This window comes from Arabidopsis lyrata, assembly GCF_000004255.2.
Source record: "Arabidopsis lyrata subsp. lyrata unplaced genomic scaffold ARALYscaffold_3, whole genome shotgun sequence".
NCBI classification, from domain to species: Eukaryota; Viridiplantae; Streptophyta; class Magnoliopsida; order Brassicales; family Brassicaceae; genus Arabidopsis; species Arabidopsis lyrata.
In genome coordinates, this window is record NW_003302553.1 from 9,056,365 (window position 1) to 9,081,214 (window position 24,850).

Here is a 24,850-nt window from a genome sequence, read left to right on the forward strand (position 1 = left end):
CTCTTACAAAATGTCTATTTACGAGAAAGAAAACGTGTGAAGATGTTGTATATTTAGGGGGTGTTATTCAATGGTGGCAGTGGCGGATCCACGGCATACGTGGGGTGGGCAAGTGCCCTATACTCCTTTATTTTTTCAAGTAATTTTGTTATACACTACAATAGTCCACGTTAACAATACCAAGAAAACAACATTAAAAATACTATATTAACCAATTAAAAAAGAAAATATGTACTCAGCCCACATAAATGCTTAGTTGCTAATAAGTGAGAAAGTTAGTTATGAGATATAATATGAGGTGTCGTTGGGCTAAACAAATTTTAAATGATTGCTTAGTTTATTTTGTTAAAACATAATATTGTCATAATAACATATGAGATAGTAATGAAAATATTTCAAAATATAGAAGAAAGTAAAATAAATTTGAAAAAAAAAAATTATACTCTGATGTAAAAAATATTGTACCCCGGGTTAAAATATGTTCTGGATCCGCTCCAGAATGGTAGAGTTAAATTCAATTCTTTAAGGTTTAGATTTGCTTTCTGATATTGGTTTTAAGAATCTGTTTGTGTGGATTTCAAAATCTCTGCAGTATATCTTGGATTTTGATTCTAATAAATTACTCATGAAACTCCAAAGAAGCTTCATTTGAAATGATTTAATATACAAAGATTTTACAAACCTTAAAGAATTGATTTTAACTCTACCATTGAATAACACCAAACTTTTAAAATCTAATGAAGTATAAGATCTAATAACACCAGATTTTAACGTTAGATTTATAATCATTAGTTGAATAACACTGGATTAGTGTTGGATTTCAATTCTATTAAAATCCATTATTGAATAACACCACTTTAATTAACTAATATTATTTTAGAATATTCTAGGATTTAGGGTTTTAAGCTTTGATTATAAATAGTCTTCTTAGGTCCTTTTTTTTATTGGGTTGTTTTTGATTAATAAAATAAAAAAAAAATTCATAAGCAACGAAGTTTTTGTTCATCGTGAATTCATTAATCTCCGATAACACTAGAATTCCGAGCTACTATTGTCCTGCTTGAGATCCATTGATATTCAAGATTATTTTCGTAAGTTATCCCGCTGCAACAATTGGTATCAGAGCCGAATCGATTCTTTAATTATCATGTCGCTTGGGTGTCTCTGCACAAATGCATATCCGTTTACTTTTACAGAAGATTTGTACCGAGAGTACAAAGAAATTATTGGTGATCCAATTTTCGACGTTTATGAAGATGAAGATCTAATTCATAAAGATAAGGATCTAATTCATGATGTATACGATGAATATATTGAAGAACTCATCTACGTTCAAAGGATGAAGGTGATGAGACGTGTTGTTAATCAAATATTCTTCACATCCATGTTCTCATCGACAATCGAGCTTTTATTTGTATTGTTTTTAACATTTTATACTTTAAACTGAGATTTTATGTTCAATTCTTTCATGGATTTATGATTTAAATATATGATTATGCTTGTGTTTGTCTCTAGTTTCATGTCATATAATGAAACTTTAAAATACACAATTATTTGTGACATAACATGATATGTTACAGTTATATATATATACAAAGACTTGATATGTTATATATTAAAAATTTACTTTTGAAATTTGAATTTTGATTAGTGTTACTAATTAGGGTTTAGGCATGAGAGCCCATCCAACTCGACCCGATTCTTTATATAGTATGGTTCAGTCAAAAGGGTTTGGGCCAGGCCATTTCAAATCGGAATTGTTTGTATTTGTATGGCAACAAGATATGAAATGAAACCATATAATAAATAAAATTTTGTATTTAATATGGGACTATAAATTGGCCACTAGGCCACTGACCAAAAAATAAATAAATAAATAATCTCACCGTAGTTTTAGATCTTTGAAATTCCAAAAACATTATTAGAATTTCTCTTTCTTTAGTATAGGGGGCTGTATGTTTCTCTCATTAAAATATTAAAAGAAAAATGTAATAAGATTCGGTTTTCTGTTATTGAACATCCCTCGTTATTACGTTCATCAATTTGTTTCTGTTTTTTTTTTTTTTTTTTGGCTAAACGCGTGTGTGCGTGTGTGTCCTACTGAGTCGTCTCTTTTGAGTCAACTTGAAATACCAACCAATCAGCAAACCAAAAATAATCTATAACATCTTCTTCATATTTCAGACAAAAATACCAAAATCTTGAAAACAAAAAAAAAATGAATCAAGATCGAGACACAGAACGTGGTGGAAACTGTTGTACTTGCTGCTTAAGCTTCATCTTCACAGCTGGTCTCACCTCTCTTTTCTTATGGCTTAGTCTCCGTGCCGACAAACCCAAATGCTCAATCCAAAACTTTTACATTCCTGCCCTCGGCAAAGACCTAAATTCACGAGACAATACCACTCTAAATTTCATGGTTCGTTGTGACAATCCAAATAGAGACCAAGGAATCTACTACGACGATGTCCACCTTAATTTCTCCACCATCAACACGACCAAGATCAATTCCTCTGCTCTTGTCTTAGTTGCTAACTACACAGTGCCTAAGTTTTATCAAGGACACAAGAAGAAGGCCAAGAAGTGGGGTCAAGTAAAGCCGCTAAACAACCAGACCGTTTTACGAGCGGTTTTGCCTAATGGATCGGCGGTTTTCAGGTTGGATCTAAAGACTCGAGTGAGATTCAAGATTATTTTTTGGAAAACTAAGAGTTATGGGATTGAAGTTGGTGCTGATGTTGAAGTCAACGGTGATGGAGTTAAAGCTCAAAAGAAAGGGATTAAGATGAAGAAATCTGATTCTCCTTTTCCATTAAGAAGCTCTTTTCCGATTTGTGTTTTGATGAATTTGCTCCTATTCTTCGCTATTCGTTAACTTTGATTAATGGTGTTGATTTCATTTTTTTTTTTGGTTTTGTTGATCTTGATTATTGACTCTTTCATGAGTTTTGTTGTGTCCTAGTTCCATTTTCTTCATTGCATAATTTATTCCCTTATTGTTTTTGTTTTAAGTTTTAACTATGTATTAGTTTCCATCAACAAAATTCTATTTGAAAATCATTTATCCATTTTTTATATGCACCAAGGAACAAAGAACATATATACCACCAAAGAGAAGTACATAATTATATAACAGTGAATATAACCATTCAAATGTGGAAAGGAAACTTTTAAAAAAATCCATAAATGATCAAACTAATTAAAGGGAACATTAGTTTACGATTTTAATTCAATTATTCCAAAGAAAATTACTAAAAGTTGATATTATAATTGCAATAACGAACAAATTTATTTACTACTCTATCACAAAATTGAAACCGTAAACCATTGATATATTTTTATAAGATTGATCGACAACAAGTCAACAAAAATGACATGCTCCATAGAAGAAGGTTGGATATTCAATAATACAAAATTTTGGGGTTGTTATCTTACATTTTCTTGTCAGCACGACAATATCTTAACGTTCAAGTTCAATAATTAACCAGCCGCATATTGTAGAATATAGAGTAAGTGCTAAATATTTAAGTATGACTTTGCCTTGCGAATAGTCGCCAGTTAATTAGTCTGTCAAATATCATTTTGTTAGGGTCATGAAAATGAAAACTATATTTCTTTTTCACAGATTTATATTTATAAAAGACGCGGTAGTATTTTTTAAAACATTTTGTTTCGATTATCGTGAAAGTTGTCATCGATTACTATAGTTAAAAGTTGCCAGAAAGTTATGATATTCCAAATCCTTCCTAATGTGAATCTAAAGTATTCATAGTTATTTTAGTTCCATATACTAATTCAAGAAACTTTAGGGAGATTTTCTAATGCGAATTTATATGGTTTTCTTTGGGTTAAACTTTCCCCTTTACTCGTTTTTTTTTTCTTTCCCTTTACTCGTTTCTTTCTATTATTTTGTGTTCTTTTTCTTTTTTCCCGACTCGTATCTGTCTATGGCATAGTCCTTAAAACCCAAAAAAAAAAACATGTTTTTTCCAAACTATTTTGTCTAAAATTCAATATGGAGTATGGACCAGATATATACTATTATATATTATATATAGCAGAAGAAGCACTAACCAAAGTTGTTTTGCACCTAAACCAAACTCAAAATTAGCAACACAAACATATCAAACCAGACAAATAAGAATAAAGAAGATAGACTATACTATTTCCATTTGGTTCCGGTTATTGTACCATGCCTAGTAATTTTCTAATTTCAAGTCACAATTCAAAACTTTGATGAGGAAGTAATCTTTGTTAGTTTTTAAATGTCTATTGAATTGGTTCTCTTATTGTTGTTGTTGTTAAAAAGTCGTGTTTACCGAGTTAACTTGAAATATCAGCTAATTCGAATAATCAAAAAGCAAAAAAAAATCCATGGATCGAGAGGATGCATGTGAATGGTTTTTTACAGTCTTATTCGGTGTCGTCTATGTATCGTTTCTTCTGGCTTTCTTTCTCTGGATTACTACTTTGGTCCACGACATACCTCGATGCTCAATCCATTACTTTTACATTCCTGTCCTAAACAAATCTCTCAATTCATCAGACAACACCACTCTCAACTTCATGGTTCGTCTCAAGAACATCAACGTTAGGCAAGGAATCTATTACGACGACCTTCACTTATCTTTCTCCACAAGTATCAACAACTCCTCTCTTCCATGTGGCTAACTACACAGTGCCAAGATTCTATCAAGGACACGAGAAGAAGGCCAAGAAGTGGGGACAGGCCTTGCCTCTTAACAACCAGACGGTTTTTCAAGCGGTTTTGCCTAATGGCTCGGCGATTTTTCGTGTGGAATTGAAGATGCAGGTAAAATACAAAGTCATGTCATGGAAAACAAAGAGGTAAAAATTAAAGGCTAGTGTGAATCTTGAAGTCAACGAGGATGGAGCCACTAAAGTCAAGAACAAAGAGGATGGGATTAAAATGAAGATATCAGATTCTTCTCCGCGACGACTAACCTTCTTCCAACTTTGCTTTTCGATTATTTGTGTTTTGATGAATTGGCTCGTCTTTTTGGCTATTTGTTAAATGATGAGTGATATTCATTTTCCATAGCCTTTTTTTCTTGCATCTTTTTCCTCTGTTTTGATGTTTATTAGAGATTTTGTATATTAGTGTAGCTTTGGTTTGATGTGTATTAACCGTTTTTATCCCTTTGTATATATAAAGTCAGTTCCAACTTCTTTTTTCTAGTTTCATATAAGTAACGCTTTTTTTTGGGTTCTCTTAGAGCATCTCCAATGGTGAGAGCCCATGGGGGACTCTCACCAATTGTTTAAACATATTTTTTTGAAAATTTTAGATGAGAACTTGTGTTTTTCTTTTTTAAATTTTCTTAGTCCAGTGGTAGTTTCTCTAGTGGGTTCTTAGAAAATTTTTTTTGTTTTGAAAATATTTTGATTTTGATGTAATTTGATGTTTGGTTTTGATGTAATTTGATGAATTAGGAAAAAATAATTGGAGTCATTGGTGTTTGGTGTAATTGGTGTTTCAATAGTTCATAATCACATCAAAAACTTGTCAAATGCAAATGAAAGATTCATGATCTACACATATTTTGATTTGAGTGTCTTGTCTCCTACTTAGCCTATACAAGACAGATTTGGTGTCTTCTACATCAAAAACACATTCAAAATAAAGCACGTTCAAATTTCATAGCATTGACAATATAGAGATTGAATGAATCAATGAAGCAGCGCGAGAGGGTTTCAGCAAAATGGAACCTTGCCAGTCATGAACTCCACAAGCCTAGATGGCGAAAGAGGAGCTTTGTTGACTTTGCTCATGAAAAGCCTTTTCAATATCACAACATTGAACTTGCCTTCTCCACTGCCTTTCTCCTCTTGGCTTCTCCACTTGCAGTTCTCCATTTATACTCAGGGCTTCTTCTTCCTTCGCCCTCTTGTATTCCTCCATTGCTTTGCAGGTATGTCTCCTTGTTCTCTCCTCTCCTTTGCATAAACCAGGAAGGCATATACGGGATGTTTTGGCTTCAGAGGGTCATCCTCCAGAAGCTTCATGGCCTCCTTCTCCTTGAAGTCAGCCTCAGGGTTTTGCTTCTTGACTTCAGCTCATTGATCTTTACACCACAAAACGTATGATGATGATGGTCGCTTTGTCTCAGGACAATCCTTTTTCTTCTTCTTATTCGCCTTTTCTTGCTTAGCCTGTGTGAGAGATGGCTGACCACAAGCAAAAGTCTGAAGAACAAAAACACAAAATTCTCTCGAATCAACAACCAGAAACCACTAATATCAAACTCTCTCAATCAATTAACTCATCCACTCTTTATCATGCCAAGTTAGATCAGTTATCAAAACCATGATCCCAAAACTAGTAAATTCCTCATCTTTTATCCATTGGAGATAAATGGAACGAAACTATTTACCATAAATCAAGCATTCTATGACTCAGTTTGATTCAATCATGACAAGGAAATATCAATGAAACCCCTAATGAAACAATCCTGACTCAATTTGGCCCCAGCAAGCACCATCAGACGCCACCAACGTCAGTCCCAAATTGGCCCAATCCTGATTTACCATAAATCAAGCCAAATACAAAGCACAGACGCCACCAACGTCAGTCCCAAATTGGCCCCAGCAAGCACCATCAGACCTGTAACATATCTGTTTCCACCAGAAACATTATCATTCATCATACACTTAAAAAAGGTTACTAATTTTTTCTAATCCTGAATGTTTTCGATTTGGCTGATTACCTTTCTTGAGTGAGAAAGTGACCAACGGCTAAAAGCTTGTAGCCGGCGATGTTTTCAACAGCTAAGTTGATGAGAGTAGCGATTAAACCAGTGAAAAGACCAACAAGACAAGCTAACGTCCATTTCAGGAAGACGTATTGAAGCACTTGTGCCTTTGATCTTTTTCTCCAATCGTGCTTAAACAGATCGTTTTCGTTTATTATGTCAATAGTTAGATTAAAGATTAAAAACTAAGAATTCAAAATTATGCAGAGAAGAAGAGGAAGAAGAAGACATCAATCATAATTGCATCATCAGAATCTCATTCCCGGCCTAACCACTCAATTCTTCCCTCAATCGTCGCCGTCTGCCTCAATCGCCGGAGAAAATCGAACCATTTCGCCATCGCCGTCGCTGGAGAGAAAGAGCTTTTTTTTTTTTTTCGCGTGAGATTCTTTTTTTTCTTGCGTTTTTTTTTTCTTTTCTCAAAAAATCGGCCAATGAGATGCTGCCACGTCATCGGTTCTCTTGCAACCCAAAACCTCTCACAAGAGAGCTGTTTCTCTTTGATTTTCATTTATTTTTAAAATTCTTTTTGAAGAGAACCTTTGAAGAGAAACCAATATTTTGTCCATTGGAGATGCTCTAAGGCTTAGGACTGGTTTGCTAATATACCATTCACTAGCTCTGTTTTTTTTTTGTTTCCACAAAAAAAAATGCAATAGTGAGTCCATTAGTTTTATTAGTTTTTTTTTAAATGCATATATTTTTTCTGTAAAAGTAATCACTTCAATGATACATGCATCTATGCAAACAAATTTAACTAAAGTTCATGAATCTTGAGAGATTTTTTTTTCAAATATAGATAATTAGAGATAATATCTTAATTTTGATAGTTGAAAGCCTCTTACAAAAACTTATATTTTTCTTTTTCTACATACTGTATATTTTTCCAAACATAATTAGAGATAATATTTTAATTTTGATAGTTGAAAATTAACCTATATTTGGAAAAATATAATTTGATGTATTTTGGATAGCCCTTGTTTTCTTTGTTTTTTTTTTCTGATGTATTTTGGGTAGTTCAGATTGTTCAGTAAAGAAAATCAAAGTACTGTACATGGATCAGATATTAGTACTAAGAAGTGTGTATATATTGCCCTAGACTAAATTTGCATTCTTCAAACTAAACTAACAGGTTTAATATGATATAATTTGATGCAGTGAGGTAAAAAAACACAAAATCGTATAATAGCAGAAAAAAAAAAAAAGCAGAACTCAAAATCAGCACTCTACATATCAAATAACAACAGGTGAATCAGAATCAAAGCATAAGAACATTAATGGTTTTTATAACATTAAAACTTTGTTGAGAGACGAAGCAACCACAACTTATTTAGTATCAATGAAGTCTTAAAATATGAAACTGCATAAACCAAGTTGAAATTGAAAAAAGAGAGACAAAAACTGACACAAGCAAAAAAAAAGTCTTAAAACCGAAACCAATATGAAAGTTCCTAAGAGAAACACATAACCTCTCAGATTCAACATTCTCTGCATCCCATCAAAGAACATCGACACTGTTGCTGTTTCCTTCTACTGCTTCACACCGCCATTACCTGATTCAGCAAACAACATACCAAAGCGGATTAGAAAGCTAGCAAAAGAAGAAACATTGTATCCATACATATATATAAATAAACACGACTTACATGGAAGAACGCTTTCGGTGAATGGGAACATAGCAGGATTACAAAATCCAGTACGAGGGCCCCTTCTTCTCTTCCACTTTTTAGTCTCCATATCATATACACGCCAATGTGTATCATTCACACATATGATCTTGTTATCGAATGCAGTTACGGCTATAATCAATTCGTCATTTTTTATTGGAACATCATCGCTCAATTCAATATCCCAACTATATTTCTGGCCGTCGTGTTTCCAAACCCATAGATCCATGTTATCTGGGTGTATAACAAGCAACCCGAGAGAACCTTTCAGGTTTACCAAATGACTTGCCTCTGTGATCTTCTCTTCCTCTCTTAGTCCATCTGGATATGCAGGCAAGTTTATGACCTCGAATCTCCCTTCCAAATCTACTGAGAGGATCTTACCAGGCCCATCTAAAGAAACAAGCCAATACACTTTCCCATTGACAAATATATGACCAGTTCTTCTGAATGGCCTAAGACCACAACTCATAGGAACACAAGGCACGGGGCCGATGTTTTTCCAAGAACCCGTGCTGGACGAATAAACCTCGCATTCGTAGGCTAAAACGTGACTGTATTTTGTAAAATACCGACCTTCTTGAAAATAATATCCCTCCGCAGGTCCCCTTTCTTCAGGAATTATCTTTCCAGTGCAGAATATACGGAAAACCCTATAGTCACTGACATCAGAGCCATAAGCCACTCCAATGCTTGGCTCAAACTCAAACGAGGGTGTTCCTTGGGGAAGAAGGAGAGTCTCCCTTGTACAAGGGTTGCATATCCATATCTGGAGATCACAGAACCTGTTTTCTACGTCTTCATCATAAATCATATTCACACAGCAGATGATCCCATTATAGGATGATATCATGTACATGAACTCCTCAGGGCTTCTTTGAGATGGATCAATAGTACTGAGGAGGGAAAGTTTACATCTCCTTGCATCCATCGAATACAACTTCATTGTTTTCCCCATAGCAGGACAGACTACCAATGATGAATTCTTTCCAGATTCTGCTAACTGTAGCTTTGCAAGGTGCTTACTAACTGTCTTACAATACCGGGTAGATTTGACTGAGATCTGAGACCGGATGCAAAGTGCATCTACAACACTCATCCGCTTGATACTCTGAGCACGAGTTTTGACCATTTTCTGTTTGCTTTCTGTTGCTAAGGCTCTGCATCAAAAACAAAAAACGGTTAGCGCATAAAAGGGATTCAATCACAGATATTTCTGCAACATGAATGCGTATTTATGTGACTGTAACGAGCTACAACCCAAAGGATCATACAGCTGCTAACTACTAATACATAAACACATCAGCACCCTTTAAGATAAAGACCAAAAATACTCCTAAGACACACATGCACCCATCAGAACCAAGCAAAAGGGTTTGAAAATGAAAGAAAAATGCATCAAAATTATCTTTCATCTAGAAGAGTACCTCCATCTGCATGTACCATAGAAACGAGATCAACACTGAATTGAACCAGAGAAAAAATTGTGAAGGATACAAAATCTAAAGTACCTAGAAACATTGACCAGAATAATCAAAGCGATAGTTACGAGGACAGATCGAAACAGGGAAAACATTATGCACCGAAACAAAATCCATTACCAAGAAACAAAAAAACTGTTCCACAATCGTATCTACACAGAATCGGAACTGTATTAAATGACTATGCAAAAGCCTAACCAAAAGGCAACAAATCAACAAACTGATGGGTTATGAATGCAGAACTCAGGTTGGAACTCAGATCTGCTATGACAAACAAGATTTTCAGAAGTTTTGCATGATCGGAAATCAGAACTTTCTCGATCGGCGGAAGATACTCACAATTCGATCTTCACGCGTGACGGCTAGGGTAGGATAGATGAATCGAAAGGGTGAGACCAACTCTTTATATATAATAGCTTCTATCACTTTTCTACCACTTTTCATCTAATTACAAAGGGACATATGTAAGAATCTCATCTCGCTGCTAATAACAATTATGTATAACATTTAGTCATAAATCATGAATCAAAATCTAGCAGCATAGTAAAATTTAGTCGCATACCACGAATAACTTGATTAAAACATTTCTCATATACACCGTCAACGTACAATAGTCTCATACCATAATTAACTTACTATATAACTTGGTATAAGAAATTTGACTAGACAGCACGCCTCCAAGTCTATTTAGACACAGTGCAAAAAGATTTACTCTTGTTAACATACATATCGACAGTTTTTTTATATAAGAAATAATGTACTAATCAAAACATGCACTGACTTTACAGTAAATCTGCAAAGAAGTTAAAGTTCATCACTGTGAGCATTCATATATACTCACAAATTTGAGCATGAATATCTAGATACTTAATACAGGTTACATATTAATGAACAGAGACAAAACGAACAGAATAAACTTTTCGGAAGAAATTGAGTTGTAAAATGTGTTATTTCCCAAAATGCACTTATCAGAAAATGCAGATTGTATGTAGTGTAACAATAAATAGCTCAAACAAATCCGCATCTCAAGCAAACATGAGGAAACCAATTGTTCCCAAGTTAGATGGCTAATCTGATGAGAATTGTGTATATAAATTCAGAAGGGAAGGTTTTCCGGGGAATCAAAGGGAAAGAGTCAGTTTGATCTCAAATGGAGCTGCAAACTCCACTAAGCACCCATGTACAACAGACAATAGTCATTCTATCTTAGACATACAACTACATTCAGTCTTGAGCACACGAAACTTGTAAAATTCAAAACTTCTAAAGACCACCACACAAGAATTTCAGCAAAGAGGTATAACAGAACTCCAAAGAAAGAGAAAGATGCAATGACCAAAAGCAAAAGAAGATTCTGAAACCAAGCTTGCTGATTCACCAACTCTCAGTCACATTGATCCATGAAATTAGTCGTGCCTCTTTGGAAGGAAAATTCAATTTTTATGAAAAACCAACAAATCCAACAAAAAAAAAAATAAATAAATAAATAAACCCAATTAAGATTACCAAAATTCAAGCTCTATATGGTTTCCGTACCAATAAATCACTCAAACCTTAGTAACGCTTAAACATGGATTCCGAAATCAAAAATGGTAAAGAAGAACATCGTTTAGTTACCTCATAAGTATTCGAAGATAACGGCAAGAGATTCCGATTATACGCAATTAAAACCCCCAAATCAGGAAACAATTTCATGATTCTGATATCGGGATTTTATAATTTTTTTTTTTTTTTTTGGGAATCGAGAATAATACGAGCGAATTTGAAGAACACGTGTTGTGAGAAGAAGAAACAAGTCGTGTTCTTCTCTTTTGAGTTTTGAGTGTTAACCATAACGAATTATCCCACTTTTCGATCTCAAAAACTAATTAAATTAGAAGATCTCCAATCTCAGTGTATCCCGAGATTAAATATTTTATTACCATTTCAAAAACTTACAATCAACAGTTTCTTCTCTGCTAATGAAAATATATATTTAGAACGAATCTATTGACAATATGGGCTTATGATATATTATTGGCCTTCTTAGCGACTTGAAGATGGGCCAGTGTTTGGATCCAACAAAACTCATAAAACGTCGCCGTTTAAGTTGCTTGCTTCTCAGGTCTCAGCTCAAGGATGACTCTGATGATCGATAGTGAAAAAAAAAAGAATTTGGTTCGTACACAAAGGTAAAGCACACATATCTTGTTACAATCAATAATGTCTTACAAAGTTGAAAAATAAAAGATTACAACATAAAGCAAACCAGAACATCTTAAACCTGTAAACAAAATGAAATGGGAAATCATCTTTGGATACAAGTACTAGATTGCTTGCAGTCTTCTTTCCATACCCATATATCCATGTAATCTTATTGTAGAACAACCATTGATAGAGATCCTTCCAGATTAATCAGATAGGTAGTCTCTGTTATCCGGTCTTCATCACTTAGATGATCTGGATACTGAGGCAACAATTCATAACTTCGAACATTTTTTCCATATCCACATAGAGGATTTCACCAAGATCGTTCAAAGAAACCACACAGTATATCTCTCCTCTTACAAAAATATTATAGGAGGAAAAATATACTGTTTGGTTTCTTTAAACGAGCCAAGTGAGATCTTCTCGGTAGATTTGAAAAAAAGATGTCGAGGTTATAAACTTGTCTGAGTATCTAGATGGTCTAAAAGATGAAGACCAGATCACAGAGGCTACCCATTTGATAAATCTGTAAGGACCTCTCGCATTGCTTGTTCTACATCCAGGCTACATGGATATATGGGTTTGAAAGGAAGGCAACAACAAAAAAATTGTGCTCTTAAGTTTAAGATGTACATGGAATTTGTGTCTTTCTTGAGACAGTGATTTCATATACATATATACATAGGAAAGTTATAGTGGAATCCATTAACTTTAATGAGATTTTTATAAGAACATATAATTTTTATAAAATAAATAAATTCATGCACCTATTTATATTCACCTTAGAATTACTTAGTTTCCAAACATAGGTTAAATTTAGTCAAGATTCATGTATTCAAAAGTTTTAAACATAATAGGTGGCATGAATAAAAGGAAATATATTTGTCAAAAATAAATCAGTTCATGCACCTAGGTAAAATTGTAAACTACTTAAAGTTCATGAATCTTTGACTAATATTGTATGGAAATTTTCTTCAAGTTCATGAACTCGGTAGTTTAACATTTTACATAGCTGTGTGAATTAGTATAGTTACATCATACTCTTCGTTTATTAAAATAAACCAACCGGCTTAATATATAATATAAGGCAATGGTCGTAATAGAAGAAGAGGGAAAAAAAAAGCTAAGCAGAACTCAAAATTAGCAACAAGAACAGAGAATCAAAGCAGAAGAACATTAATGGTTTTGACAACATTTAATAAAACTCTGTTCAGAGACAAAGCACCCACAGCTTATTACTACTGTCAATCAAGTCTTGAAAACAGAAACAGCATAAACCAAGTTCAAAACGAAAACGAAACCCAACACAAACCAGAAAGTTTTAACACCCAACCTCTCAGATTCAGCATTCTCCGCATGGCATCAGAGAACATCGATACTCTTGTTGTTTTCTTCTACAGCTTCACACCACCTTTACCTAATTCAGCAATCAACAGATAAAAGTGGATTAGAAAGCAAACAAAGGAAGAAACATTGTATCCATACATATATAATAAAAACTTACATGGAAGAATGCTCTCGGTGAATGGGAACACAGCAGGATACCCAAATCCAGTACGAGGTCCCCTTATCTTCTTCCACTTTCCAGTATCCACATTATAAATATGCCAGTGTGTCTCAGTCACACATATGATCTTGTTCTTTAATGAAGTTACAGTTAAAACCAATTCATCATCTTTAATACGAATATGATATTTCAATAAAGGCACGGGCACCCAACTATATGTCTCGCCGTTGTCTTTCAAAAGCCATATATCCATGTAGCCTGGATGTAGAACAAGTAATGCGAGAGATCCTTTCAGATTTATCAGATGGGTACCCTCTGTGATCTTGTCTTCACCCTTTTGATTAGCTTCATATTCTGGCAAGTTTATAACCTTGAATCTCCCTTCCAAATTTACTGAGAGGATCTTACCTGGCTCATCTAATGAAACCAGCCAATAAACTTTTCCTTCTACACAAATATGACCAGTTTTGTATGGCCTAAGACCACAATCCATAGGAACACAAGGCACAAGGCCAATGTTTTTCCAAGAACCAGTGCTAGAAGAAAACATCTCACATTCATAGGCGTAACCTTCCCGAACATAATATCCCTCCACAGATTCCCTTTCTTCAGGAATTTTCTTTCCAGTGCAGAATATACGGAAAATTCTATAGTCACTTGTGTCGGAGCTATAAGCCACTCCAACACATGGCTCACACTCAAACGAGGGTCTCCCTTGGGGAAGAAGGAGAGTCTCCCCCGTACAAGGGTTGCATATCCATATCTGCAGATCAAAGAACTTGCTTTCTACGTCTTCGTCAAAAATCACATTAACGCAACAGATGAGTCCGTTAAAAGATGATATCATGTATAGGGATACCCCGTGGCTTCTCTCAGAGGGATCAATAGTGTTGAGGGGGGAAAGTTCAAAACTCCTTGAATCCATTGAATACAACTTCATTGATGTCTCCAGAGTAGGACAGACTATGAATGAGGGATTCTTCCTCGAGTGCGCTAACTGCAGCTTACAAAAGTATGTAGTACTTATTGAACCATGCCAGTGCTTACTAAGTGTCTTCAGAGACCAGATAGATTTGACAGAGACCCGAGATAGGATGTCCATAAAGACATCCTCTTCATCTACGACATTCCATCTCTCTGCTCTAGATAGCTTGAGAGGTTGTGTCTCTGTTCTCCTCCGCTTGATATGCTGACCACAAGTTTCGACCATTTTCTGATTTCTTTCTGTTGCTAAGGTTCTGCATCAACAAAAACGTCAGTTAGCACATAAAAGGGATTCAAGGCTTCAAGCACATATATTTCTGCAACATGAATGTGTATTTATGTGACTGTAACGAGCACACAACTGCTAACTAATCATACACAAACACAGCGCCCTTCAGATAAAGACCACAACGACAGCTGCGCCTATTAGAACCAAGCAAAAGGGTTTGAAAATGAAATGGAAATGCATCAAAATTATCTTTCATCTAGGAGAGAACTTCCATCAGCATGTTTCATTTTAAATATATAGATACACGAGATCAACACCGAATTGAACCTGAGAACAAATTGTGAAGGATACAAAATCTAAAGTACCTAGAAACATTGATCAGAATAATCAAGGCGATAGTTACGAAGATAGATCGAAAAGAGAAAACATTATGCACCTACACGAAACCAAGGATTTGTTACGGAAACAAAATCTAAAGTACCTAGAAACATTGATCGGAATAATCAAGGCGATAGTTACGAAGACAGATCGAAAAGAGAAAACATTAGGCACCTACACGGAATCAAGGATTTCTAACAGAAACAAAATCCATTACCACGAAATCAAAAACTGTTTCGCAATCGTGTTACATATCAACACGAAATTGGAACCGTAATAAATGATCATGAAAGAAGCCTAACCAAAAGGAAACAAATGAATTGATAGACAATTTATGAATGCAGAACTCCGGTTGCAATTTCAGATCTGATAACAGGAGGAAAATAGGCGACATCATCGAGACCTCTTGCTGGCTTTTATATGTTTTTCCTACAACGATCAAAATCTACAAACATAGTAAAATTTAGTCGTATAACACAGATAACTTGGCAAAAATATTTCTCATATATGCCGTCAACGTACAATAATCTCATACCATAAGTAACTTGCTATATAAAAATCTAAGATTTGACTAGCCGACATGCCTATCAATTTATTTAAACACAGCCCAAAAAGATACTCTCGTCAACGGTACATATCGAGTTATGATTTACTGGGAAATAGTGTACATAAATATTTATAATTGAACCCTCTCTGCAAAGAACTCAAAGTGCATTGATGTCAGCATTCATATACATACACAATTTTGAGTTCTAGAAACTTAAATACATATATACGTATAGAGGTTACCTATTGATAAACAGAGTAAAGGAAAACAAATTCAAGTTTTCGGGGTGAGCTCTTGATTGTGCTATTTCCCAAATGCAGATTCTATGTAGTGGAACAATGACTAGCAAAATGCGCATCTCAAGTGCAAACATGGCGAACAAGTTGAAAGAAATGGAAGCATAGGAAACTAATTGTTTCTATGTTAGATGGCTAATCACAGTCCATACACACCTGATGAAAAATTTCAGCCCAAACACCATTTATTTGAGTCAGAAGGGAGGGTTTTTCGGGAGATCTAAGGGAAAGGAAGTTTCTTTGATCTCATATGGAGCTGCAAACTCCACTCTGCACCGATGCAGAACAGATGATAATCATTCTATTTAGACATACACAAGCAGTCCTTGAGCAGAAGACGGTTTTATACAACAACTTCAAAGAAAAAAACAAACATTTATCTCGGGAATATAGATTATATTGTCTAAACTCAGAACTCCAAAAGACCATCAAACGAGAAATATAGCTAAGGAACTTCTTTCAAGAGGTATAGCAGAACTCTAAAAAACATTCACTGTGTGAATATTTCTTGTTGCTGTACATTCTTCTATGTTCATTGCAATCTACCAAACTTTGCAAACAATGCCTAATTTCGAAATTTACCTAAATATCAACTTGTTCAATCTCAATGAAATTATCATAGACAAACAACATATGCAAAGAGAGGAAGAAAGAGGCAATCTCATGAGCAAAATAACAACAAAAAAGAAGAAGATCCTGAAACCAACCTGTGACAAAGCTTGCTGATTTTACCAACTCTCTTCAATCACAATGATCCATAAAACTTGTAGTGCCTCTTTGATTACCCTTTGAAAGGAAAATTCAAAAAAATGAGTCTTTAATGTTTATAATAAAAGCAACAAATCCAACAAAACTTAAGTTAATATCATCACATCATAAGATCAACACAAAATCACCAAAATTCACATCAAATTCAATTCTATATGATTTCCGTTTTTCACCACAAAATCCCTAAAACCTTAGTAACGCTTCGAGCATATATATTCTGAAATCAGAAAACAGTAAAGAAGAGCATCTTTTAGTTACCTGATAAGTAGTAGATAACGGCAAGAGATTCCGATTAAACGCAATAAAAACTCCCAAATTAGGAAACAATTTCATGACTCGGATTTATTTTCAACTATAGTTTGTGGAAATCGAGAATAATATGATCAATTTTGAAGAACACGTGTTTTGAGAGAAGAGATAATTCGTGTCTGCTGTTAAACAAATCACATCAGTCTGATCCTTAAACCTCTCGATTAAGAAGAGAGCTCCTCCGTCACCGTTGTATCCCATATATTATTTCTATTAATAATTTATATGATCATAATTAGTCAAGATGCTTTATTTCTCCGGCGCGACGGATCGGTTATTAGGTTTCGGTACAACATTCATATTAAACCGGGAGATATTAAAAGAACTCACTCATTTATTTCACAAATTCAACACTTTTCTCTGATTCTGTGCTCATGAAAAACATATCAAAGAATTAAAACAAACAGAAGAAGATGAGCAATGATGTTTTGTTTTTAAACGGGTCTTAAAATTTGCGAAGAAGTTCCACAGGATACAATCATCAATAGTGAACCAAATTTACTAATCCACAAGTAAGATTTTGGAACCGAAACAAGTCCCATGGGTCACCTCAATCCAAATCTTAAAAACTCTATCGACCTTAAAAGTTTCTATGAAAAAAAAAAAGGGATTAGTTTTTTTTTGTCTTTGTGACTGGCTCCATCGAATCAATCAAGCCGCTGAAAGAAGTAGACATAACCCATGTCTTTAGGAGGATCAGTCGAGATACCAACTTTGTCGTCATTGAAAATAACCCAACGACCTTCTTTCAATATGTGCGCCACGTAGTGACCACAGTGCACTGATGTTCCCATGTGACTTACTATTCCAAACAGCTTGTATTCTGCGTTTAAGATCAATCTTGAGTTAGAGCTTTTCTCATATTGTTTTGTGGAAAAAATACACTAAGATTTGTTTTGCAATATGAGATAGAAAAACTCAAAAGAGGGTTTAAGAAACTAACTCCCTCCTCCATCTGGTAATCCACTTTGAGCCGGAGTCTGCGCTGAATTGCTAGAGGAAACATCCATGTCTGAAACAGATGCATTAGGGTTGTTGAATATCCAATCTGTTGCTTTCTCTATATCTCCTCCCTGATTAAAGAAAAAAAAAATGATTTCGGAAATTGAGTAAAGAAAAAACAGCCTCGCAGAAATGCAACTAATTTTCTCGAAAGTGTTATACCGAGGCCTTTAGTGCCTTTCGAGCAACATCTTCAGCAAAACCAAAAGAGAGTAAGGCATCAAGGCTTGATTGATCAACGTCAGATGTCTGGTGGGAGATCGGTGCATCAATGTCTATAAAACATAATGCCTCATCATATTAGTCATTGGTCTCGAATCATAATTTAGTTTTGTGAGAGAAGTTGAGCCTCAACTACAGACTTGTGGAACTATTCAATTACCTGGATCATCCATGTGAGAAAGTAACCAGTTCATTGCCTCTTCAACCCCAGCATTGGAAGTATTTATGGCAGCTTTCTGGCAATGAAGCTGGCTAAATCCCATTGAGACAAGTTGTGCAACTATCTCCTCATTTGCCACAGGCTGCGCTGATTCAATCACTTCTTCTGGAACTGTATACAGAAAAATCCAATAGCCAACAGAATTATAGGGAGAATAACAAGTTTTGTTTATCTAACAATAGATAAATGAATGGAGAGAGTGGACAATGAAATAAAGAAGCTAGAGCACCAAGACACTAAAACAACTATGACATATTGACATGCATAAAAAAAAAACATAGTCAAATAACCAAAAAAACAACCAAGTAGCTAGTGAATGCAGTCTAAGAGAAGGAAAACTCCTGAGTGCATAAAGAGTCCAGCAGAATGGTAAGAGTATCTGTTTGAAAATGTATTTAAGTGCTTTGGTGATGAAGGATCATTCAACACAACCATGGTGCACAACACAACATGCAACAATACACAGACTTCCTTCTTAGAAAGTTACTGCCCTGATAAAGAAACCGTTTAAGGTATGCTGATACTTTTTAATGATTAGTAAACTGACTGCTAATTCAAAAGGCTAAGAGTCATGACACCAGAAAAAGTAGCACGAGTTTGAAACAATCAATAAATTAAGTCAATCATTATTTATGTGAATTATGAAACACCATTCTTGTAATAAATATAACAACATACCGCCATCTGGCAACAGTTCCTCCCCAGGTTGGAGTCCTTTGCTACGCATGTGGCTGATATCAATAACATCCGGAACATCAATGTATACATCTGCCTCAGCAAATCAAAAAAAAATATAATAAGTATTTATGTACAGGGCCAGTAGGGGAACATTATAAGGATCAGTGTTTCAGAAAGAGACCAAGTTTTTTTGGCACCCAGCCTGCCTCCATAACAAACTTCCGCATGTGCAAGACCAAATAATCTGGGAAAGATGTCAAACCAGTTGTCCTGCATAAAATGGAAACCAAAAGTTCACCCTTAAAACCTTACTTTCATTCTAGTCCTGGTTGCACTAGAATTTACTCAGTAAGAAAAATATCATACTTGATAGCTGTTGTCCTCCCCTTCAGAGCAGAGCTGTAGTAGTCATCAATCGCCTCTGATGATGCAAAATTTGCTAGACAAGCTTCTAAAGGAACTCGTGGGCGTACTATTTCATCACTTGACCTGCTGAAAATAAATATCTTAGATAAGCAGCGAAACTATGAAACATATTTAAACTTGAGTCAATTAACTCACATATCATTTTCTTCCAATCCTTTTCCTGCTTTCTGCTTGTTAAAGGCTTCTAATTCATCTTGATCACCAAACATTAAACAAAACAAAGACAACAAAATTAAGAAACACGCCAAACAATAAAGGAAGAGGAACATAGACAGACGAACAGGATATACCTTTATTAGTTGCCTCATGCAGCGGAATGTTCAAAGAAAGAATACAGTCTTCCCTCTTATTATATCCAACCTTTCCAGATGGACAAAGGATCTTCTCTTCTATTCCAAACTTGAAGCTCCTCGAGGGATCTAAATCTGGTGTCGTGTTGCTAGCACGCTCAACCTTGCCTACCAAATGGAGAAAAAACTCGAGCGCATCCTACGAGACAGAATGGTGATAGAGTGAAAACATAAAATAATTTCGTTTACTGATGCCTAAAAGGAGTATCGTTCAAATACAAGTTAGAAAATAAACAAAACTCTGAACATTAAAAAAGACATGGTTTTCACCTGCTGTCTCATAGAAGAGAATTCTGCGTGGCTCGCAGCAATTACGTTTTTGAACATGCGAGGAGGTATTCCTTCTTGTCTCTATTATCGATTAAAGAAAGAAACAATATGTAAAGTCATCAGAAATCAACACAAGGGGTATGCAAAATAAAAAATTGTGGCCATCCGCATACATATATTTATTCAAAAGTTAAAGACAGGACTTCAACCATTTGTTGCCTAGATGTGCTGGTCTGTTTTTATTTACCACAAGTCGTACCAAAAAGGAAAGCCTCTAAAGAGTAGAAATGACTAAAGACGAGGAACTAACTATAGGAACCCGGAAAAAAAATCACTAGGATAATAAGATTGATGTGCTTATAAAGCTCTTGATCAATCGACGTTTCCATTGAAAGATCAATAAGGAATTTAATAATCATATAGAATAAGAATCTTACAGCATCTCCAGTTGTAGCATCCTTCTGCAATCAGAAAAATCAAAATCAATCTACCAAGGCCCTAAAAGGTGGTTTAGATAATATATATGTATGCAAGCAAAAAATATTCCTGATATAGTTATACCTGAGTTGCAGGAATAGAGTACTTCCCAGATAGTAAACCATGTCCAAGCTTTGTTCTGTAACCAACAGTGCAAGGAGTATGAAATAAATATGAAAATTATCTGAAAATTATCATGCAATTGTTCCTCATGGAAATCAGATTAGAAAAAAAAGTGCACAGAATATTAAACCAAACAGAGAGAAATCAGAAACTAAAGCACGTATCATGCAGATACAGAGTATTCACAAATATAATCTCATAACCCTTTCATCATTACGATGTCAAGAGTTCAATCACATGATTTCAGAAAGTCCAGAGAGAGTATAAACATAGTAACATTTGTTCTAACAATAACTCACAATTGCATATTGAGGTCCAAAGTTGGATCAGCAGGAGCCATCTCAAAAGCCATCTTTAAGCTCTGATGTGAAAAGTATCTGCCACAATCTCAGAACCAAAAGTTACTACAGTTGATTCAAACAGCAAAAGGTTTGTTTTGATTTAAGTTATACAAGTGAAAGAAATATGGGCAATGGCATCTACCTTGAAATAAATGAATGGTTAGAGAAAACAATCTGCATCGTAGCTGCCAAGTAGCAACTGGCAAAAGAAAAGAAATGGGCATAAGACATCAACAGGGAAACAAAATCCCTGACAATTTTTCCATTAGAGTACCTGTTCCCAAGATTAACAAGTCCGGTATATCCAGGTCCAAAAACTGGTACCAATTCTTTTCCACTCTCTTGTATACGGTTCCAATCAAAATTTGTATTTTGATCAAGTTCTCTTTCGGCAGTTGTCATTTCAGTCTGTAGAGATTGTAGCAAACATTCCAAGAAACTTAACATTAATCAGATAAAAGCTGTTTTATCGGTACAGGATATCTTCTAGCAAAGATGATGATCAAGGCAGTACAAATTGGAAAACAAATACAGGTGACCTATAAAACCTAAGCTTTGGGAAATGAAGCAGTACATGCAGCAAGGAAAAATGTTTGAACCTGACGCAAGAAATACAAGTAAATAGACTGAACGCGTGAATGGGAATTATTGTCTCAAAACAACCTGAAATTACATTCTCCAAGTGCACTGTGCATCTTTTTGATCGCAGTTATAAAAAAGTAAGCAATAACACTGATGTGAGTCTACTTGCTCTTGGTAAAGTAACGTAAAGCCTCATACATATTCCACATTTGTACACAAGACATAAGTTTCGTGGCAACTGATACTGAAGAAAGAAATGAACACAAGAGCAATGCGACCCAGTAAGGGTATCTCTACAAACCATAGCACTTAAGAAAGAAATGAATTCCAGACATAAGATTTCTAGTACACTACTCAGCACGTGCCAATGCAACCCAGGAAGGGTATCTACACAAACATAGCACTATTGGAATACCTAAGCTTGAGTCTCTGATAAAAATGCAGTATACGAAATTCATTACTAACCTTCTGCATCGACGAAAAGTCAATTCCAAAATGGGCCAGATGCTCAGCCAGGAGCGGGTCCAAAACACTGTCATCTTCCGGATAGGAATAAACATCTGAGCTGCCAAAAGTTTTTGCAATGGTAAGTGCTGAAGAAATCAAAACCCATCCAAAGAACATGATAATCCACATGTATCAACATAAAAAAAAAAACAAAGTGATGCAGGAAGTCCCCCTTCTCCAGCCCAAAAGACAACTATCAACTGACATTAGCCATACACAAAAGTGAAGTCCAGTGACTAATGTGGTTCTATGATTACGGATTCAACATTTTTTTTTTTTTTGATAAGGTATGGGGTAGGAAATTTACAACAACAAAGCTCTGAAAGTTAGAGCCACATGCAATGAATCATGACATTACTTAAAAAGGTATCACCCACATGACTTTGCCTTAAGGGCAGAGATTGGTATTTTTGAGCATATATGTAATGCGGCTTAAGACTCAAGAGTACCTAAAAACTTTTCAAAAAGGCCAATTCCAATCCCAGGATATCACAAGCCTTTACATTTCTCAGAAGTTAAAATAAAGAAATCCACAACAGAGACGACTAAAAACTATATTTAGGAAACAAGACAACATTACCTGCTGCTTCTAAGTCAGCTGTGATAGTTCCAAGCTTTACAGCAAGAGGGTAGGCTGTCTCTTTGTAGTGCTCAACCGCATGGTTGTTTCCACCAGTTCCATCCCAGTTTTTTCTTCCACAGAGAATCATTCCATCGGTAAGATTAAGCCAGAGATTCTCCGTCTTATCACACTTGGCACATTTCCAACCAGAGGGAGGAATGACAATGCCACTCTTGATTTGCTGCAGTGTCAATGCATGTTCACTAACTAACTTTTTCTCAGCTGTCCAAGCTGCAACTTGCTCTTTCCGCTCAGCACCTACGGCATTCACTACAGTATCGACAGCAATCCTCACCTGCAATAACAAATTACAAAAAAGCTAAATACATGCAATGTGTTTGCCATAAACCCTCTCTGATAACACACCTAAAATCAACAACATATTGCTAACAAACACCTTCTCTGGTAGTTCAACAGAAGGAAACGGAAGTGACACAAAATCCGGAAGAATGACTATGCTATACGACTCCTCGTACTCAGGCTCATTGTTATCAAATCCTCCATCAACTCCTGCAATATTGAAACAGTTCAAAATCAACCTCTCTACTCTATGTTCAAAAAACCAGTATAGATACGGCATTGATATCATCATTGAATATACCTATAGCGAGCAGAGTCGGTTTCTTGAGAGGGCGATCCTCAGGAATAGACTTGGTGGTCTGCTTAATATGCAGATAAACAGGGTTTCCAGTCTTCTCATAATTCCAAGAAACATAATCCTTCCCAAAAGCAAGAAAACTATTCATATCTACGAACAATCCTCCTTCGGATCTCTGAAAATCATCATCGCGAAATCATCAAAACCCCAAGAAACAAAAGAGAACAGTCGAGAGTAGTCGAAAACGAAGTGAGAGAGAGGTTTTACCGGAGTATCGAAGGAGATGCAACACTCATGCTTGTAGATGCGATGAGTAGGTTCAGGGATCTGAACCCTAGACAAGTTGGATCGGAGGAGCTCCATAGGGTTTTGCGAAATCGGCGAAACTCTCGACGACGGAGAGAAAGAAAGGTGTTGGTTGAGTGTTGATATCACACGTCTCCGTTACAATTTAAGAACAATGTACGGATGGATGATGAGAACGTCGTCGTCTTTCTAAATTCCTTTCTTATTGATTGCCCTCAGGTTTTGGGGTTTCTTTCTCTTTAGAGAGAATTGGAATAAAGCAAAAGTTGTGTCAATTTGGTGAAATTTCGTTAACCGGTTTTTTGTTGGGTGAATTTTGAAAATATTCTAAATTAAGGATAATGATATTTATTGGATACACAAGAAGAATATTGAACGGCCCATTATTGTTTGTATATACCCAATAGACCCAAGACTATTTGATTGACCCATATGCATGGATACTATGGCCAATGTGGGTTTTACATGCTCTTGTTCAACACGAATATTGCAAAGTATGAGGATATCATTTGATGATTTTCGAAATAAAAACATAAGTGGATGTACTGTATATGTGATTATATGAATGCTTATGAAATATGAACAATGGTGAAGTGATTGTCTTCTTCATATGTAAAACTTTAGTTTACGGTATTTGGATCGGTTGCTACGGATCCAAACTGCAAAGGTTTGTTTGTTCTTCTAGCATGCTAAAAATATTTTTGTTCAATTTTATTATTTAATTAATGTGTGTTTAGGATTATCTTTTTATATTTTGTGACTAAAATATGTGTCCCTCTATAAACTTTTTATTTACTAAATGGAAAACTAATAGATATGTAAGTATATTAATGTAAACTTATGCATGAACTAGTGGTAATTTCATGTTGATGGTATTCTTAAATGAGAATCTCAATAACAATACTTACAAAAGAAGTCACCTTTTTCAATAATCTCATTTTAGAAATTTTCCATATTTTTTACTGACAAAAAATATATCAAAATCAAACTGGAATTGATA

General features: G+C 35.2%; 5 protein-coding genes and 1 long non-coding RNA gene across 11 annotated transcripts; 2 read left to right on the plus strand and 4 right to left on the minus strand.

Annotated features, from left to right (window-relative positions):
• Positions 1-2,117: 2,117 nt before the first annotated feature.
• Positions 2,118-3,068, plus strand: LOC9319327 (protein NDR1). Its single transcript, XM_002883214.2, has one exon. The coding sequence runs from the start codon at positions 2,219-2,221 to the stop codon at positions 2,873-2,875; it is 657 nt and encodes a 218-aa protein (XP_002883260.1). The 5' UTR covers positions 2,118-2,218; the 3' UTR covers positions 2,876-3,068.
• Positions 3,069-4,005: 937 nt separating this feature from the next.
• LOC9319328 (protein NDR1) lies at positions 4,006-5,213 on the plus strand. The gene is given in 2 exon segments (XM_021033331.1): positions 4,006-4,661; positions 4,663-5,213. Coding segments are annotated over 2 exon segments (660 nt in total). The 5' UTR covers positions 4,006-4,374; the 3' UTR covers positions 5,036-5,213.
• A 295-nt stretch (positions 5,214-5,508) lies between these two features.
• Positions 5,509-7,259, minus strand: LOC9319330. Its single transcript, XR_002333049.1, has 2 exons — positions 6,729-7,259; positions 5,509-6,636 (listed from the first exon to the last, which is right to left on the minus strand). It is a non-coding gene; the product is annotated as an uncharacterized LOC9319330 (long non-coding RNA).
• A 747-nt stretch (positions 7,260-8,006) lies between these two features.
• On the minus strand, positions 8,007-11,731 carry LOC9321454 (F-box protein At5g07610). Of its 2 annotated transcripts, none has more exons than XM_021031645.1 (3): positions 11,539-11,731; positions 8,420-9,600; positions 8,007-8,326 (listed from the first exon to the last, which is right to left on the minus strand). In XM_021031645.1, the coding sequence occupies exons 1-3, from the start codon at positions 11,541-11,543 to the stop codon at positions 8,304-8,306; spliced, it is 1,209 nt and encodes a 402-aa protein (XP_020887304.1). In that variant the 5' UTR covers positions 11,544-11,731; the 3' UTR covers positions 8,007-8,303. The 2 variants fall into 2 exon arrangements, with proteins under 2 accessions (XP_020887304.1, XP_020887305.1); XM_021031646.1 differs by lacking the exon at positions 11,539-11,731 and adding an exon at positions 10,261-10,367.
• A 1,501-nt stretch (positions 11,732-13,232) lies between these two features.
• Positions 13,233-17,317, minus strand: LOC9321455 (putative F-box protein At2g02030). 4 transcript variants are annotated; one of them, XM_021031648.1, is made up of 6 exons: positions 17,076-17,316; positions 16,757-16,835; positions 16,206-16,319; positions 15,509-15,651; positions 13,613-14,853; positions 13,233-13,525 (listed from the first exon to the last, which is right to left on the minus strand). In XM_021031648.1, the coding sequence occupies exons 5-6, from the start codon at positions 14,823-14,825 to the stop codon at positions 13,503-13,505; spliced, it is 1,236 nt and encodes a 411-aa protein (XP_020887307.1). In that variant the 5' UTR covers positions 14,826-14,853; positions 15,509-15,651; positions 16,206-16,319; positions 16,757-16,835; positions 17,076-17,316; the 3' UTR covers positions 13,233-13,502. The 4 variants fall into 4 exon arrangements, with proteins under 4 accessions (XP_020887307.1, XP_020887306.1, XP_020887309.1 ...); XM_021031647.1 differs by lacking the exon at positions 15,509-15,651 and having other exon boundaries at positions 17,076-17,317; XM_021031650.1 differs by lacking the exon at positions 16,206-16,319.
• A 223-nt stretch (positions 17,318-17,540) lies between these two features.
• On the minus strand, positions 17,541-24,130 carry LOC9321456 (ubiquitin carboxyl-terminal hydrolase 14). Of its 2 annotated transcripts, none has more exons than XM_002885344.2 (20): positions 23,812-24,130; positions 23,548-23,719; positions 23,344-23,456; positions 22,905-23,241; positions 22,283-22,377; positions 21,510-21,643; positions 21,378-21,434; positions 21,194-21,271; positions 20,856-20,910; positions 20,732-20,755; positions 20,295-20,375; positions 19,965-20,163; positions 19,810-19,867; positions 19,615-19,740; positions 19,430-19,518; positions 19,249-19,338; positions 18,511-18,681; positions 18,291-18,403; positions 18,070-18,199; positions 17,541-17,949 (listed from the first exon to the last, which is right to left on the minus strand). In XM_002885344.2, exons 1-20 carry the CDS (start codon positions 23,905-23,907, stop codon positions 17,774-17,776), a joined length of 2,394 nt encoding a protein of 797 aa, XP_002885390.1. In that variant the 5' UTR covers positions 23,908-24,130; the 3' UTR covers positions 17,541-17,773. The 2 variants fall into 2 exon arrangements, with proteins under 2 accessions (XP_002885390.1, XP_020887510.1); XM_021031851.1 differs by having other exon boundaries at positions 19,615-19,737; positions 23,812-24,091.
• Between the last annotated feature and the right edge of the window lie 720 nt (positions 24,131-24,850).

What these genes read in the sequence shown, in the direction of transcription:
- LOC9319327 (XM_002883214.2), top strand. Translation starts at nt 2,219, where the DNA reads ATGAATCAAGATCGAGACACAGAACGTGGTGGAAACTGTTGTACTTGC.
- LOC9321454 (XM_021031645.1), bottom strand. An exon ending in CACCGAAAGCGTTCTTCCAT is followed by an intron (nt 8,327 to 8,419) that starts GTAAGTCGTGTT and finishes TTGCTGAATCAG; the next exon opens with GTAATGGCGGTGTGAAGCAG.
- LOC9321455 (XM_021031647.1), bottom strand. Translation starts at nt 16,234, where the DNA reads ATGGTGTTTGGGCTGAAATTTTTCATCAG. An exon ending in GGGCTGAAATTTTTCATCAG is followed by an intron (nt 14,854 to 16,205) that starts GTGTGTATGGAC and finishes TTGTTGATGCAG; the next exon opens with AACCTTAGCAACAGAAAGAA. An exon ending in CACCGAGAGCATTCTTCCAT is followed by an intron (nt 13,526 to 13,612) that starts GTAAGTTTTTAT and finishes TTGCTGAATTAG; the next exon opens with GTAAAGGTGGTGTGAAGCTG.
- LOC9321456 (XM_002885344.2), bottom strand. Translation starts at nt 23,907, where the DNA reads ATGGAGCTCCTCCGATCCAACTTGTCTAGGGTTCAGATCCCTGAACCT. An exon ending in GCATGAGGCAACTAATAAAG is followed by an intron (nt 19,868 to 19,964) that starts GTATATCCTGTT and finishes TTGGTGATCAAG; the next exon opens with ATGAATTAGAAGCCTTTAAC. An exon ending in ATTACCAGATGGAGGAGGGA is followed by an intron (nt 17,950 to 18,069) that starts GTTAGTTTCTTA and finishes TCTTAAACGCAG; the next exon opens with AATACAAGCTGTTTGGAATA.